Source organism: Pecten maximus, chromosome 4, assembly GCF_902652985.1.
Source record: "Pecten maximus chromosome 4, xPecMax1.1, whole genome shotgun sequence".
In the NCBI taxonomy this organism is placed as follows: Eukaryota; Metazoa; Mollusca; class Bivalvia; order Pectinida; family Pectinidae; genus Pecten; species Pecten maximus.
The window spans coordinates 46,865,052-46,881,272 of NC_047018.1; the positions used below are offsets into that span (position 1 = coordinate 46,865,052).

At 32.2% G+C, this 16,221-nt stretch overlaps 1 protein-coding gene across 1 annotated transcript in view; it reads right to left on the reverse strand.

Annotated features, from left to right (window-relative positions):
• LOC117326583 overlaps positions 1 to 16,221 on the reverse strand; it is a 102,131-nt gene that overhangs the window by 7,052 nt on the left and 78,858 nt on the right. Inside the window, exons 13-28 of the mRNA XM_033883341.1 lie at positions 15,716 to 15,745; positions 12,909 to 13,018; positions 11,147 to 11,344; positions 9,478 to 9,543; positions 8,066 to 8,174; positions 7,667 to 7,792; positions 6,823 to 6,904; positions 6,164 to 6,275; positions 5,603 to 5,658; positions 5,158 to 5,284; positions 4,325 to 4,434; positions 3,774 to 3,876; positions 2,662 to 2,812; positions 1,573 to 1,648; positions 1,272 to 1,342; positions 804 to 888 (exon numbers count right to left, since the gene is read on the reverse strand). Of these exons, the coding sequence (XP_033739232.1) occupies positions 804 to 888; positions 1,272 to 1,342; positions 1,573 to 1,648; positions 2,662 to 2,812; positions 3,774 to 3,876; positions 4,325 to 4,434; positions 5,158 to 5,284; positions 5,603 to 5,658; positions 6,164 to 6,275; positions 6,823 to 6,904; positions 7,667 to 7,792; positions 8,066 to 8,174; positions 9,478 to 9,543; positions 11,147 to 11,344; positions 12,909 to 13,018; positions 15,716 to 15,745 (1,612 nt within the window). The remainder of the gene's footprint in view (positions 1 to 803; positions 889 to 1,271; positions 1,343 to 1,572; positions 1,649 to 2,661; positions 2,813 to 3,773; positions 3,877 to 4,324; positions 4,435 to 5,157; positions 5,285 to 5,602; positions 5,659 to 6,163; positions 6,276 to 6,822; positions 6,905 to 7,666; positions 7,793 to 8,065; positions 8,175 to 9,477; positions 9,544 to 11,146; positions 11,345 to 12,908; positions 13,019 to 15,715; positions 15,746 to 16,221) is intronic.

A 16,221-nucleotide genomic window follows, 5' to 3' on the forward strand; every position in this document is an offset into this window, starting at 1 on the left:
ACACATCCTTATTTTACATAATATTTCTAAATTTGTATAAATCACTGTTTACACAATGGTTGAAACAATAATGACCTAAAACAACTTTTTTTACGCTTGGATGAAAATCTGTATTCATTGTTTTGAAAGTAATTGAATTCTTATTACAATATCGTTAAATCACGAGACAAATGTATGCCCTATTATGTTTAATAAAATAAATATAGAAATCGCCATCAATACAATATTAATGCACCTGAACGTATGATTATTTGTGGCGGCAAACGAAACACGGCCGCGACAAAGAAAACTCAATCGCTTCGCTACCAGGAAATGAAATAATAATTATCAAAAAAGAAAATTTTTGTTTACCTTGTGTTCTTAATCAGAATTAAACACTGGTTGAGAATCACATGAACAACCGAAAAATCATGAATAAGGTAACTACATGTACGGATTCGATTTTTTTTTATATTCTTCAGGGAGTATGTGTATAATTTGAGGCATACATATACGGACTGAATGCATTTTGGTAACGTATAAAGCAGTATGAACGCAGTTGGCAAGATATATACATTTATGAAGCTCTTATGCATACCGTAAAAGATTCCAATGATATAAAGCGTTAATATAGTATTATACGGCAAACAATGTTCAAACCTTAACTATACGTTGCTGTTAATAGTAACTATATCAATATTATGTCATTGTAATACTTGAATAAAATTTTGAATATTTTCGTAGTAAAATTTCCTTCTGAAAGATGCAAATAGAGCATTTATATTTGAAGATAGAGCTACATATGGGTTGGGTGATCAACTTACGCTAATTTGCGTCTTTTACTAAACCTCCAATCTTCAGTCGATGTTGTGCACATTCTCAAACTTGTGATCATGAGTATAAATAACCCTGCAAAAGTATCAACTATGTATTTCATATGACGTACAGTGATAAATGCAAAACAAAGACTCCGTCTTTTTAAGGTTTGTATATGATCCCAAATATTTTACTTTCATTAAATAATTTGATCATGTTATTTTAAGGTATATATCAGATAAGTCTATGATTCTATCGGTGATGATCGCCATCAAATATTTGTTATACTTTTAATCTAATTCAATTGAGGCAATTATCACTAAATCAAAGTTTATTTTCATATTTCATTCAATGGCGTCATAGCAGTGCGTGTACAATGGATTGCAACGACCCCTATTCCTACTTATCAAAAAAAAGCTATGATTTATATCATTGATGTAGGTATTACATTGACCAGTGTAATGAAATAGGTATACGTACGATAACAAATAAAGTAACTGGAATGAGAAACCCGTAAAACTGCCAATCTGCTCGAGTAAGCCAGCAGCTGCAAAATAATACCGAATTATTATTTTTCATTTTAATAAAAAGTTTGCATAAATTTAAAAATCTATACATATTAAAAATATTTTTTATCATATCAATACTGCAATGAAAAATGTGGACAATTTAATTTAAAAAAATTAAGATAATTAAAATTGATCGATAATATTTCTAATAATACTATTTCTCATAATATTGTTGTTTTTCATATATAGTCATCTCTTTGGTACCTACAGCATCAAACATTCTTTACTTTTCCCGAACACCTCTGATGCCATAACGAAGAACAGAGTAAGTACAAATGGAATTCCTGGAATGAAATCATGTTGGTATTACAATGAGACTTATACTACATGTACATGTATATACATATCAAGATCATTGGAACCACGGATTAGGATTATCTAAAAGTTCAACATATACCATACAGCCAATACCGAAGCATGAACATTAACAGTTGTTCTATAAATCGTCCTAAAGCACCCGATTGCCAAAATCAATACAAACATATAGAAAATTTGAAGATATTTGTACGACGTTAACAACGAAAAGTGTTTACAATCTTTCGAAAAAGACAAACATCGTCAAAATATTTAAAAAAGTTATGAATTAATTTGCATTTCGTCAATTAATACCAGATAACAGTGCGTAAATAAAAAGAAGGATGTACTTGAACATTTACAATTTCTAAGTACGATGAACAAGTGTATCACGTTTATTTGTTCGAAAACATACGGTAATCGGGTGATCAGGCAATATTTATAGACCAAGTAATGATGTAGTCGTTCTTGCCGGTCATGTGATCACGCGAGAACCAAGGAAAACATCGCGATATGGACGTTGGACACCGAATGTTTAAATCCAGTTGTGAAAACACAAAGCACTGACGGGGAAATAATCACATAATACGTTTAATTAAAACGATGATTTTTGTTCTGTTCAATTATAAATGCAACATTAACCCACATGCGATCGAGCGACATTGACATGCTAACGGTTCACACTAAAATTGAATTAGACATAATATAATTACGGATTATACAAAAATGCATTGTATAATATTCATGTTAAAATAAGTATAGAAACCAAAACTTGTGTGTATCTAACTTTATGATTTATTTTATTTAGGAAATTTGAAATGTATTATGATGTTTAATCTTATGGTTACATATGTCATTTCTTGGAATTCTGAAAAAACAAGATAAATAAGACAATACGTTTCGCTGATAAAACAATTATCGACTGCTCGTAAAAACAAGATTTTCCTCTTGTGTTTTTATTGCTACTTAAAAACATTGCATAGACGCATGAAACAGATCTTACCCCATCCAATCAGAAGATATTTATAGGTACCGATGTACGCTCTCTTCTCGCTGTACGCATTGAAGAAAAAGAACACGGATTCGGCAAAAAGGAATGCAAATGAGGAGAGCAGAAAAAAATATGTCAGGATTTGGCAAATGTAGCATATGATCTGAAACAGGGAAAAAATACAGATATTAATTACGACAGGGTAATGGCGAATATATTTCATGTGTGTAATCGTATAAGCGAGCGTCTTAGCGGATTTGATAACTTGATTGAGAACCACATTCGCAGGAACCTCAAGTATTTAAGCATCCTATTTGGACAAAGATATCCAATGATACATTCGGCGAACATCCGATGTTTACCTTTATGTGGCTCAGAGCGGTTCCTTAAAACTAGTGTATTAAAGCTTTGGTTTTCGCATTAACATGTTGAAATATACCTCACTTATTCTAACATTTTCTTATATACATTCTTAAGATACTTCATGCAAATAATGCATTCTAAAATTGATTTAGTATTCAAAATCAATTATAGCTCATGTTCAATTGCATTTGTTTGGGCTCAGAAATGTCCGACACCTGCAAAATGGATGCAACAATCTAGGACCTCAAGGCCGTGATGTGAGATGTTTTTCAGATCACAAGAACATGGTGTCCATTACAGGGACCTATTAATTTATGCACTTGTTTCTCCAATAAATTAACCAATATGAGCGTAATGTACATGATACGTGGAGGCACTTGCATTTTGAGATGCTCTTCATTGTAACACTTATATTTCGTTAGCCGAACTGTTTTGTTATTGTTACACATATTCGCATCTTTCAATTATTACATGGCCTTTTTAGCAAGCAGTTTATTTTTAATATGCCTTTAAGATCCCCATATTTTTATAGTTGACTAAGTCTTCTTTAAATATCATATTTTTAAAGCCTTTTCACGATCTTGATTCTGGTTACATTTATGCACCCAAGTGACCTTAGACATCAGCCATAATTATTTCTTTAATTAAGGGACTGCTGTTCACTGTGTAATGTTGATTTCTTGATGAATAATATTTGCATTTCAATAGAAATTCAACATGTTGTGTTTCAGTACAATTAGAAGTAGCAAAATATTACTTACGAACAGATCGGGTTTGTAGAGACATGCGAGAAATACAAAGGTCAAGGCCAGCAGGCTTAATAGCATGTTGAGGTTAATAACGTATTCCCCACCAATTAGCTGCCTGTAAATAGAACAAATTATTGTATTGTATGTATTTGTTGTATTTGATATACATGTATTGTTTTTATTGTATTGGATGTATTGTGTGCATTGTAAATATTTTATTGTTTTGTATAGTATTGTATTGTATTTGACATAGTTCATTTGTATTGTTTCCTGTACTGTTTTTATTGTATTTTTTTATTGCATTGTCTTCATTGTATTGTTTATCGTAAATTGCTTAGACCAATATCATTATCGTTAGACCTATACTATTTGAAATATATATATCAGTTATACATCATATGAAATGGATGGTCCTAACATCATCTTCAGTTACGTATACAAAATAACACCAAATTCAACATTACAGGTCATCAAACCCTGTGGAAATACTTATATATTGGCCAAAACAAATTATTACATCTCGGGTCAAACATTATGTAAGAATTGATCGATGAAAACATTACCTCCATTTGAGAAGATAAATACTGAGCGTGGCTGCTATGCCACACAGCATTATGATACTTCCGGCCAGGACTAAGATGTTAGAAGTTTTGGCATCAAGAACAGGTAAAATCTGGAAGATACAGATACATACATGTATTTAAGAATACCAGTGGTCACGTATAGTAATGCCATTATTCAAATTATGATACTCTAAACGTCAATGTTAGCGGTCATCTTAGTTAGTGACTTTAACGCTAAAAACATAACGCTAATTTACGATTGCGCTAAGTACACTCTCTTTACTGTACTTTAAGGATATCAACTAACCATCTCTTTAAATTCGCTGAATCGTTATTTTATTTTAGTGTGCCCTCGTAGTATGTTTACAATACATGCATTTTGACAGTACTGGAACACATGTTTCAGACAAAATTGCTTAGCGAATGTCAATTTGTTGTCGTTTGACGACGCCATGCCTAATGTATGAATAAATAGATTGAAATACACACAAGCACAGTTTTCGGGAAAAAAGCTGTATGTAAAAACGTTTTTCTGTAAGAAAGCAAATAGGTGTTCCTGAACTAGAATTATAATTATCTATAGCTATACTGTAAAAGTATATATTTTAGAGGTTATCTTATTGAAGCGATCTTCGCATTAGAGGCATTACGCCTAAATACGAGTTTGCTAATTGCTCTTTAAATGCAGTATTTCTTTAAATAAAATAGCCCGCAAAATCATAGACGCACTTATCTGTTAAAATTTGGAAATGCGCTTAAATTGGAGTGCGCAAAATAAGGTACGTTTACAGTAACTGATTTCATTTTTTTAACATTTTATAAAAGCTACTCACTGTGATGTTTTTCTCTAATGCCACCACGAGAAAATGCCCGGGAATACGGCACCTACACACAGTAGATTGTATACTCGTCCTAACCACAATACAGCTGTCCGTGCTCCATGTCCCTTTGTCTTGTTGGCTTGAATACAGGTTTACCATTTATATAAATTATTGGCTGAATCCACTCTCAATAACTAATATACAATAAATATTAGAAACTGCAACAGGGAACCCTTTAAATAAATCATTGACCGAATTCAATCTATATAACTAATAAAAATAAATATTAGAAACTGCAACATGAAACATTTGCTTAAAACAGTCCAATGCAAGTTATTAATATATTAAAAAATAATGATAAGTGATGGTTGATAAAACTAAATCAATAAAAAGCGTGATGAAAAAGTCCAAATATAATTTGTTTAATTGTAAACAATTTGAAATATGCTTCACTCACCTCTCATCGAATTGCCATGCGAGACATATTGTTTTGTTATTTATTTTGATATCGGACTGAAAAAGAAAAACATAAATAAAACTATATATATCGATATGTTAAAATATATATAGTACTGAGAAAGTTATGCTATTAAAGTAGACAATTCTTGTAATACATTTATGCTGTACCATTTTACAATGTTTTGTGATCTGTAATGAAAACAAACTATCACGTGCTGCTCTACAAATATACCACCATATAAAATTTATACAAAGGATGGATAAAAACCATTTTAAAACAGAAAAAAATAGATATTGATATAAACTATGACATTATTTCATACAAGTTCATTTTTCAGTCCCACAGTTCTTGACCAAATTGAATCCCTACGTAATTCAAAGAGTATGTAATATCCAAAATGTGACATTAAGGATGTACGTTTATCCAAGCGTTGTGTTTTTGTTATAATAAAGCATATGTCTAAAGAACAATCATGTACGTAAGAGGAAATTGATTGGGGCAGTGTTGGGAGCTTGGTTTAAATAAATAACCAGATAAAAAATAGTTCATGAAACGTACCTGGTTTCTATGGAATATTGTGATTTCGGTGTGGAGATTCCGTCCTATGTATCGATCGGCAGGATATGGATAAATAGAATGAATGTCGGAGATAGCCAAGTTTGTCCGCATGCTGATTGGTCAAAATGAGAAATTATGATGGTTAAAGCAATATGGTTTTTATTTAAACACGCATTTGTATAGTTAAATATGAAAAAAGCAAACATCATAAACACTAGAAAATAATAAATTTATTCATCATTAAGTTATGCAATGTTGATAAGGTCTATCTTAAGATATCTTCGCTAGTTTAATTGGGTACATATTACAATATTCATAGAGAAATTCCACTAGGGGTGTAACATCATGTAACAGCTAGTCAGTAAGTAATATGTTAAATGTCTGTGGGGCGGGGAGTAAGCCGGATTTTTTTTTCATTCGGACTTGTGTTAAAAAAATTAACGAATTATCAAATTGATCAACATATCATCCCTAAATTCTCTCTGTTAGCTACATTACACATGTGACTCAAAATGGTAGCAAGTATCAAATAAAAAAAAACACAAATTCGGGAATAGATTGTCATAGTCTCAAAGATCACTGAACTAGATTATATTTGACATATTTCTACAGGGTTATTAACCCTTGTAAGTAATAACAATTACAGCATCGTTGAATACCTTGTGCGCATTGCTTTCTGTTTCAGGAGAGATTCTAGTGTAGCATAACGCACATCCATCACAGCCATCGGACCGTGTATATCTACAAAAAACACAATTCAAATATAACAATGTTTTGAATTTTTTTTATCGCTTGATACATTTATAAAGGTCACTACCATTTTCCGTTATTCCATCCGGCCTTTCCATAAATGATGTAAGCCATATGTGTAATAACACTATTGTGACGTCATATATGATAATTATGCCGTCACCATAAATATGACGTCGCACGGTTATAAAGGAGAAAAGTCGAAATTCTTTATCAATTGATTGGAAACTGCTACTTACATTTTCATAAATATGAGTTTAGTGATAAACATAATCTTAAACTCGTGTCTATATCGTATGGAAATATTCAACTCGTTCAATAATTCGATATGCCACCAAGCTATTGAATTCGTTTTTATAAATTCCATTTGTTGTAATAACTCATGTAAGATCACAATGGATATTATCAATTCATCCCAAAGATCAGGGATGCACAAATTTCAACGAACCATGCAAATGCTAACAATCGATCATTTTGTCCAAGCGCAATTGTTGTTATTGTCATTATTTGTATTAATTACAAATTACTACCAGTTGATTATAAATTAATATCATCATGACGTCATCTGCATTCATAATATATCATATCTATCTTTTATGAAAATCTCTTGTCACGGCTAGTTTTCAATTTGCCTTAAATTTGAACCTTCAAACAGAGATATTGCTTTGATATTTAGCACTAGATTTTTGTAAATTTACTCTGACAATATTTTCGGTTTTTATTGTTTACTGAATAGTAATTTGAAGTAATAACCTGATAACGTTTCCCTTGTTCCACGTGTCCCGATCATCCCATGAGTCCCTCTCCTTGTGGATATTTCCGGTTGCTGCGTCGGAAAACTTCCGTCCATTCCGACACTTATCTCCTTCACATTGAGTTCTACGATAGACATACATCACTAGTATCATCTAAACATATGTATGGAGACAGGAATAGTAATATTTAAATGTAAAATAAATTCCATATTGAAAATATTCAAATGATCATGAAATATCAAACTATAACAAACCTCCAAGTTAGAAAAACAAAATCAAATACTACTTTTTTTGTATTCGCTACTTCTAACGTTCTCCTTATATTAGCTTGCATCAATGTTGAATATATCAATAAGTAGCATGATAATATGACATGTAGTAATGAAGTAATACATACCAATTAGGTTGGTAAAGATCGGTACCCGGATGTCGAAATCGAGAAATGACGTAAGACCACCTGCGAGGAGGTCAACAGTCCTAATAAAAGTCTTCCCGGCATGCAATATCTGAAAAAAAATGATTGAATGATTGGAAATTGATGGTCTGAGTACAAATACGATGTATGCTTTTTAACATCAAACAATGCAATTCTTAGGAAATTCTTTGTCTCTGATTGAATAATAGTTATATTTCACCAAGTGGAATGTTTGTTTTCAAAGTTGAAGTATTACAGTTATTCATCACGGAAGAAAGGAATATTCAATTGTTGATATTTCGTTCTCACTTTTACAGGTTCCAGTATAAATATGCCGCTCTGTGTACTTGCTTGCAGTATTTTCATTATTCCGCTAAACAAGATCGTTCCACATATTGGACAAGTTCCGAAGATGATTTACATACAGTTACTTAATACAACACGTGTAATGCCCCAACAATTTAATGCAAATGTTCTAGAATCATAAATACTACTAATGAAGAATTATTGAAAATGTTAATATTACCTAGTGCAACACAGCTGTCACAATATGGCGAAGTGACATGTATGTAATATTATAATGTTATAGGCATAGCTTATTGTAGTCTTGTGGCTTTGAACACGGAATATGAATACCAACAAATACATCTTGACAGCAATGATGAATATCCTTGTTTACACTCAATCACTGTCACTGTCGAGAAATAACTTTACGTGCTTTCCTCGGATTTCTAACTGGAGACAGCTATAATGATAACGGCATATGCTCGATTGACGTAAGCTCTGAAGACTGTTTTGTTGTCAATGAAAATCGCATTACTTATGGGATTATCAGAGACATTCCGGAGTTAGTAGGACGAATAAATACTGTAGAGACTGGGTTTTACTTGTAGGTGTGCATGATTCCTGAACAGCTTGGACAAGGAAGATGAGGTTGATCATGATTTGTTAATGAAAAACATGGGAGATCTCAAGATTCAAAATGACGTCAATTTTTCCCGTGGATTTTTAGACTGATTACATTCTTGTTTCCGGACAGTGACAGTGATTTAATATACACATATACCAGCATATGTGAAAGTTGAAGACAGTAGGCGACAGACATTTTACAATATTGAGAAAACGTAAAGAAAACTGAATAAAGGGAGGTAACTCTTTTGTTTTGACATTTTGAAATAAAGTAGTTCCATCAATGACGATCTTTTCAATCCAAATACTATGCTCTACTTGGTCAAAAAGAGAACAAAATATCACAATTAGTTATGTTTACTTGAGTGATATTTTCACCATGGAAACTTATATTTCACTGCGCAAAATATGATAAATATTATCAATATTTTTGATAATATGATTTATTTATAGTATCTATATCATGAAATCAAAAAATGGCAAACCCGAAGTTCTTCTATTGATGCCTCTGACGTCTCAGACAGCATGAGATCCAGTACGTTCACAATTGACTGAAATGAAAGTGAAAGTATCATTTACTACAATAAAACAACTACTGTTGTTAATTTGCATTTTTAAACTAGTAGGAAACCGATAAAAATGACAGGGCTACCCCACCAAAGAGATCTCCCCGATCCGCAAGTTTCTGCATGAATTCAAACACAACCTATGTAAACTGATTCAATAATATTAGATACAATCTTATTGATGGCTTTGTGTGAATTTTTATAATTCAAACGTCAATATACAAGTGTCATTTAAACGATAATTGGAACTCGTGTTAGTTTGCTATTGTACACAAAGTAAAAAAAGTCTAGGTACATTGCAATAAATGTAGATCTACATGTATATACAAGCATGTAGTCCCATTACAAACAAATGAAATTTGAAAAAACATTCGCTAGTAACTTATAAGTATAACGAGAAGCCATTCTATACTTAAGTGTGTATTAAATACTATCAATCAGAATTATACTGTTTCTATTTATATTCATCTTTAAAACCTTCACCATATATATATGTGTGAAACATATCGACAAAAATGAAAAACGTTTTAGTTACATATGTATATCTCATATATTTACTTTAGAATGAAACTTACAAACGAATGTCTTATAATCGACGAATGTCTTATAATCGACGAATGTCTTATAATCAACGAATGTCTTATAATCAACGAATGTCTTATAATCAACGAATGTCTTATAATCAACGAATGCTTTATAATCAACGAATGCTTTATAATCAACGAATGTCTTATAATCAACGAATGTCTTATAATCAACGAATGTCTTATAATCAACGAATGTTTTATAATCAACGAATGTCTTATCAACGAATGTCTTATAATCAACGAATGCCTTATAATCAACGAATGTCTTATAATCAACGAATGCTTTATAATCAACGAATGTTTTATAATCAACGAATGTCTTATAATCAACGAATGTCTTATAATCAACGAATGTCGTATAATCAACGAATGTCTTATCAACGAATGTCTTATAATCAACGAATGCTTTATAATCAACGAATGCTTTATAATCAACGAATGCTTTATAATCAACGAATGTCTTATAATCAACGAATGTCTTATAATCAACGAATGTTTTATAATCAACGAATGTCTTATAATCAACGAATGTTTTATAATCAACGAATGTTTTATAATCAACGAATGTCTTATAATCAACGAATGTCTTATAATCAACGAATGTCTTATAATCAACGAATGTTTTATAATCAACGAATGTCTTATAATCAACGAATGTTTTATAATCAACGAATGTTTTATAATCAGCGAATGCCTTATAATCAACGAATGTCTTATAATCAACGAATGTCTTATAATCAACGAATGTCGTATAATCAACGAATGTCTTATCAACGAATGTCTTATAATACCCTTATTGTTTGATTTATTGATTGCTTTTGTTCAACGATCCGTCGACAGATGTGGTCATTTTGGTCAAACAACATTGAAACAGGGTATATGAAGTTTTTAAACGGCTGCGGGTAAAATCGCATGTTGGCCTATTTAACAGATAATGTAAGCTCAAATAAAATAAAATCTTGAAGATGAAACTGAGGCCTTGAGAGTAAACTGTTATTTACCACAACTGAAATCTTCTCATCGCGTTTTACCAAAGATGGAACATTCCTCATCAAGTTCAGAAGCTCATAGAGTAGACTTGCGGCCATTTCAACATCTCCAGCATACAAACTGTTCTTTCGTTTTGCAACAAACTGGTTCAGCTCATCATAAATTGATTTAATTGAGGCAAGCTGATATCCAAGGCGCAACATCTCAAACTGAAAATAAAAGTAAGAAAATTTTGTAATATATATGTATATACATTATCGACAACGGCGATTGCGTGATTTGCGCATCGGTTACTGTACACTATCAGCGATATTATGTCATAGCTCATTTCAATAATATGAAATTCTGAGATACATTTCGTAAATTTGTCGAAACATACATAAAGGTCACCTACTGGGCACGCGTTAGGACTCTGTGTTTGAGTTTGAATATGTGAAATACATAGTATGTGGCACATTATCAGTTTAAGATACCATGCGGTATGAATGTCTTTGCGTATGTAAATATGTATGGGCTACTGGAATCGTACATGGGTCTGTTACGTACATGTATATCTCAACCTTAGTAAAGGAGCTTTGCTGATCAGCACGAAACTTGCTGAGAAGGTAGCTTGCCAGGTGCATATTCACATTACATATTGTTTCGAAACCTATTCATCGCTTCATTATCGATGATGATGTCCCATCGAATATGCGTCAAAATCATAGAAAATATCAATTTGCGACATTGCTACTCTCTATTATAAAATGGTGATGCTATGCTCATGTGAGATCTGTCATGTTGCATTCCAAATGTCTTTCACTAATCCGTTTGAGATAAGAATTTTCTCTTACCAGTGATATCAACAATTTTACCAGAGTAGCTATTCTTACATATATCTCACCCTAGATACAAGCTATATGTGCTCTTTGCACGTTCTCAGCAGTTCTACGACGTCACGGCAATAATAAGATGACGTCGCATCGACAAAAAGAACTTCTTACAATATGTCTTCGTAGTGAAATCAAATCGTTCATACATTTAGATGTCAGTAGTATCTGTAGTATTTTCTTATACACTCTTTGATGGTACGCGTTAGAATGTCCATAACGGCTCAATAATTTTTTTAATTGTTGATGAATAAACTGAAACGTTAATGGCGACATTTTGAAAATATAATACATATACCTTATACCTATACATATATTTGCAATGCAGCATTTTGTTTTCTATCACCAATAAGTTTACATACAACAGACAAACATGAGAAAATCGACTTTGTCAAAATTATGAATCAATTTTATAGTGTGAAAATAGAAAATGTCTAAAAATGTACAAAAAGTATATTTTTGATGGTGTAAAAAATTGTAAATGTCGAATAGTGAATATTGTATTTTAATCTGCTAGATATAATAATCATTTAAGGAATATATACATATATGGAAGGAGGGGTATACTTACTTCATAATTGATGCAGTTTCTGAATTTCGGATATTTGATGATTTTGGAAGAACGTCGTATATAAGGATTTAGACAAAGCATGACACATTCTGATAAAACTCACAGTCCACAGAATTATCCAAACAGAAAGTTGAACTCCCCAATCTCGAATGATAACAATACGATATACAGTAGCAGTAGACATACAGTTAACTCTTCTGTTTGTATGCTGTTTTCTCTGTTTTGATGATGAAATCAAAAATTGGAAATTTGTAATGCAAAAACTTCCCTGCATATTAATTTAAATAGCAAGAATGTGAAATTTAAACAACGTGACCTTCTAATTATCAATACCTGGTCATATATCTGGACGAGAACAAGCGATTGGCAATTAGCGAAGTTAGGCCTATTCCAGGAACAATGGGTGGCTCCATTGTCACAGTAACATGTCCTAGTTGTATAACCTGGAATCAGAATATTAACATGAATTTGCAGTACAATTCGTGCGATTAAATTATTTACTTTCCAGATTAATTTACTGTTTAATATCTTTTATTTCATCACATACACATACGATGTATCGTTTCAATATGAGCGAGTATCAAATATGTAGCTGTAATATTGTCATGATGTTGGTATTAAAAATTGCAATAAAAAGGGATATGAATTATAAGCCATTCTGACGAAGGTACCGATAAGAATTTTCCTTTAAAATGTGTAAAAAAAAATACGTGTAAATCCAAATATATATCAAACATCTTTGTCAGCAAATTTACCACGCGAGGCCTGCAGGTCAAGGTTTATTTATTTGTTTACCATGTTAAATGTCCCGGTCAAGCAAAATCAAACGAAATAAGAAGAATGCTACCAGACAACGTCGGCGAAATAGCAAGAAGAAAAGTTCAATGTGTTCACTGTCGCCGCAGAAGTAACTGACAGGCTTTGTTTCAAGACCCAAAATAAGCACAAAATATAAATAAAAAAACATATATCCATAGGGAGTGTAATCTATTTGCAAACAAAGGCTGACTTAACACAACACAAAAACCCTCAGTAGAAAACGAAAATGGAGAAATTCTCTATGGCAGTGTCTATACGCGTTATGTCAACTACAAACGAAAGCCAATAACAAGATTGCAACAAAATGTAACTGGTTGATATATGTTCATAACTTATCAAACGTTTTATATATACAAGTTTAAATTACACTTAATGATTCTGTTGTAAAATGTGAATAAGCAATACAAGTAATATAAAATGAACTACAATAAATCACGGTAAATAAAGTCATTTAAACGGATTATAGGATTGTGGAAACATGCAATTATGACTTGAATTTACATTAAAATGTAAAATTATTTGTGATCTCTTTATAGTGCGCCGTGATTATTACATACAAGGTATTGTTCATCAAACAGGAATCTGACCAAACTAATAATCAATTAATTTACATTATATTTTAGAAATAACCGGTTCGTCTCACAACAAAATAATAACTGATTTGAATAATATCAGTGCTAACGTATCATGGTATGTGTGCAACACAACGATTTAATCACATATCATAAAGACATCTTTCTATTAATTTTCATGCAAGCAATATCGTGAATGTCTCATGCAGAATGAATGTGTCACAATTGAAACAAACGTGTATACGTGTATGATAAAAAAACGGCGATGGGCTTTTTACAACACCAGGTTCTCCTTTTTTTGAAAGAATCAAAGTTATATCGGTAAAAACTAAATCAATGCTATCGTGATCGAAGAAATACTTTCCTTTCAATACCAGTCTATATTAAAGAGGAAATTGGTTCGGGTCTATGGATCTCTACATTACATAAAATTTTAACAACTAAGAAAAAAAAAGCAAGACAGAGGCAAAAAATCCAAGACGACCATTGGCCTTGACGGTCACCCTGCTTATCTGTCCATGGGGTCGGTCAGGGCTAAAATATGCATATCAGTAGACTGTCATCCGAACTGGTAATTTGAACCTAGTTAGAATTAATTTCAATAGAAATTAAACGAATGATAGTCAAAAATGTGATTTCCCTGTACAGACCACAGTAAAGGTTATCCCTCCCCATGGGCAAACATGAGGCTCCAGGGTCATGAAATTTTATAATTTTGGTAAATCATTTTCAGATCCTTTAATCTATGAAGAAAACTTGATTTCTCTAGGTAAACTGTCGTAAAATTACAGGGGCAAACGTGATACCGAAAGGTAGTGATATTTGCCATTTGGGTAAAACCCCTGAAGACCCTTCCATCTATGAAGAATATTTGATTAAACCTTATTTGGGCCTTGGGAAGATTTTTGACGTTTTAGTCAATCCTTTTGGCGCTGCCCTTCAATACCCTAGGGGGTTTGGGACCATATAATTCAAAATTTTGGTTAACCTTTAACAACTGGAGGTTTCTACACAATTCATTGAAATTGATTCAAGGGGTTCTGAGAAGAAGTTGAAAATGTAAATTGTTTACGGACGGACGCCGCACGACGACGGACAAAAGGCGATTAAAATAGATCACGTGACACATTGTCTCAGGCGATATAAAAAATCAATAGAAACTAAACATCAATGATAAATAGGTAACAATACGAATAAGTAACAAAGTGCAATTCCCGACACTAAGTGCGAAGTTTGTATGGCGTTAATATTCTCTGTTGAATGGACTCTAAATCAAATAATTATTTCTGCAAATATGTGTGAAATAGTGGATACTTAATTTTCATAAAAAGCATGAAAGAAGAAATCGCAGAGCCGCTTTATTCAACATCCAGTTTATGGTTTGTAGTTGTGCATTTTGTGTGTTGAACTCCCCGAATTGTACTCTAAACGTGTAACCTCAACACTGGAGACAAGGATATATAACATTTCATTGCAATACCACAGCGTATTTCTGATACAAAATATTCAAAACATTTTAAATAGCCAATAAAGTGAAAGAATATCTATAAAAGACAGGCATTTTGAACATCAAAAGCGCTTCTTTTTTATACTTGGTCAGTAGCAGACAAAGCAAACCAAATATATGACTGCAAATAGGCAGAGCCAAACAACAAGTTATAGTGTTGTGCCTGAACGAAATACCATGCTTCCCACTGTTATATATACAAGATATATTGCTTAAAACGTGCGAAACAACCACTCACTTACCATTGTCTCTAGTGCCATATTTACTGAAATCTACAAACAGAGACGGACATTGGACAGCTTGATTGATGTATTTAATTGACTTTGTATCTTTAACGTCCGTTGAGGATGAAAACACGCGCGAACGAAACGTTAATGTTTTGAAATTGGCTTTATGACTGTATTTTTTTTTAAATTGATTTATATTTACAATACAATGTCTTTGTGAGTATCTGAAAATGAAGGAACTTAATGGACTCCAAGTACTAGACATTGCAGTCAAATTGAAAATAATATCTTCGTAGACAGATTTAGATTTTTTCCCGATCAGATACAAATAAATCTAAAATGACGTTTAGAAAAAAACACCGGAAATATGTGTGCTTTTATATGCCATTGTTTAAATACTTCAAATCGTAATTGGCCATGGAATCATTACATTCATATCTGCTGTTTTTGGTCAAGGCACTTTTATTGATGTGAAATAATGATATCTTCGACTGCGGTAACAGTAATTCGTTATCTTATGT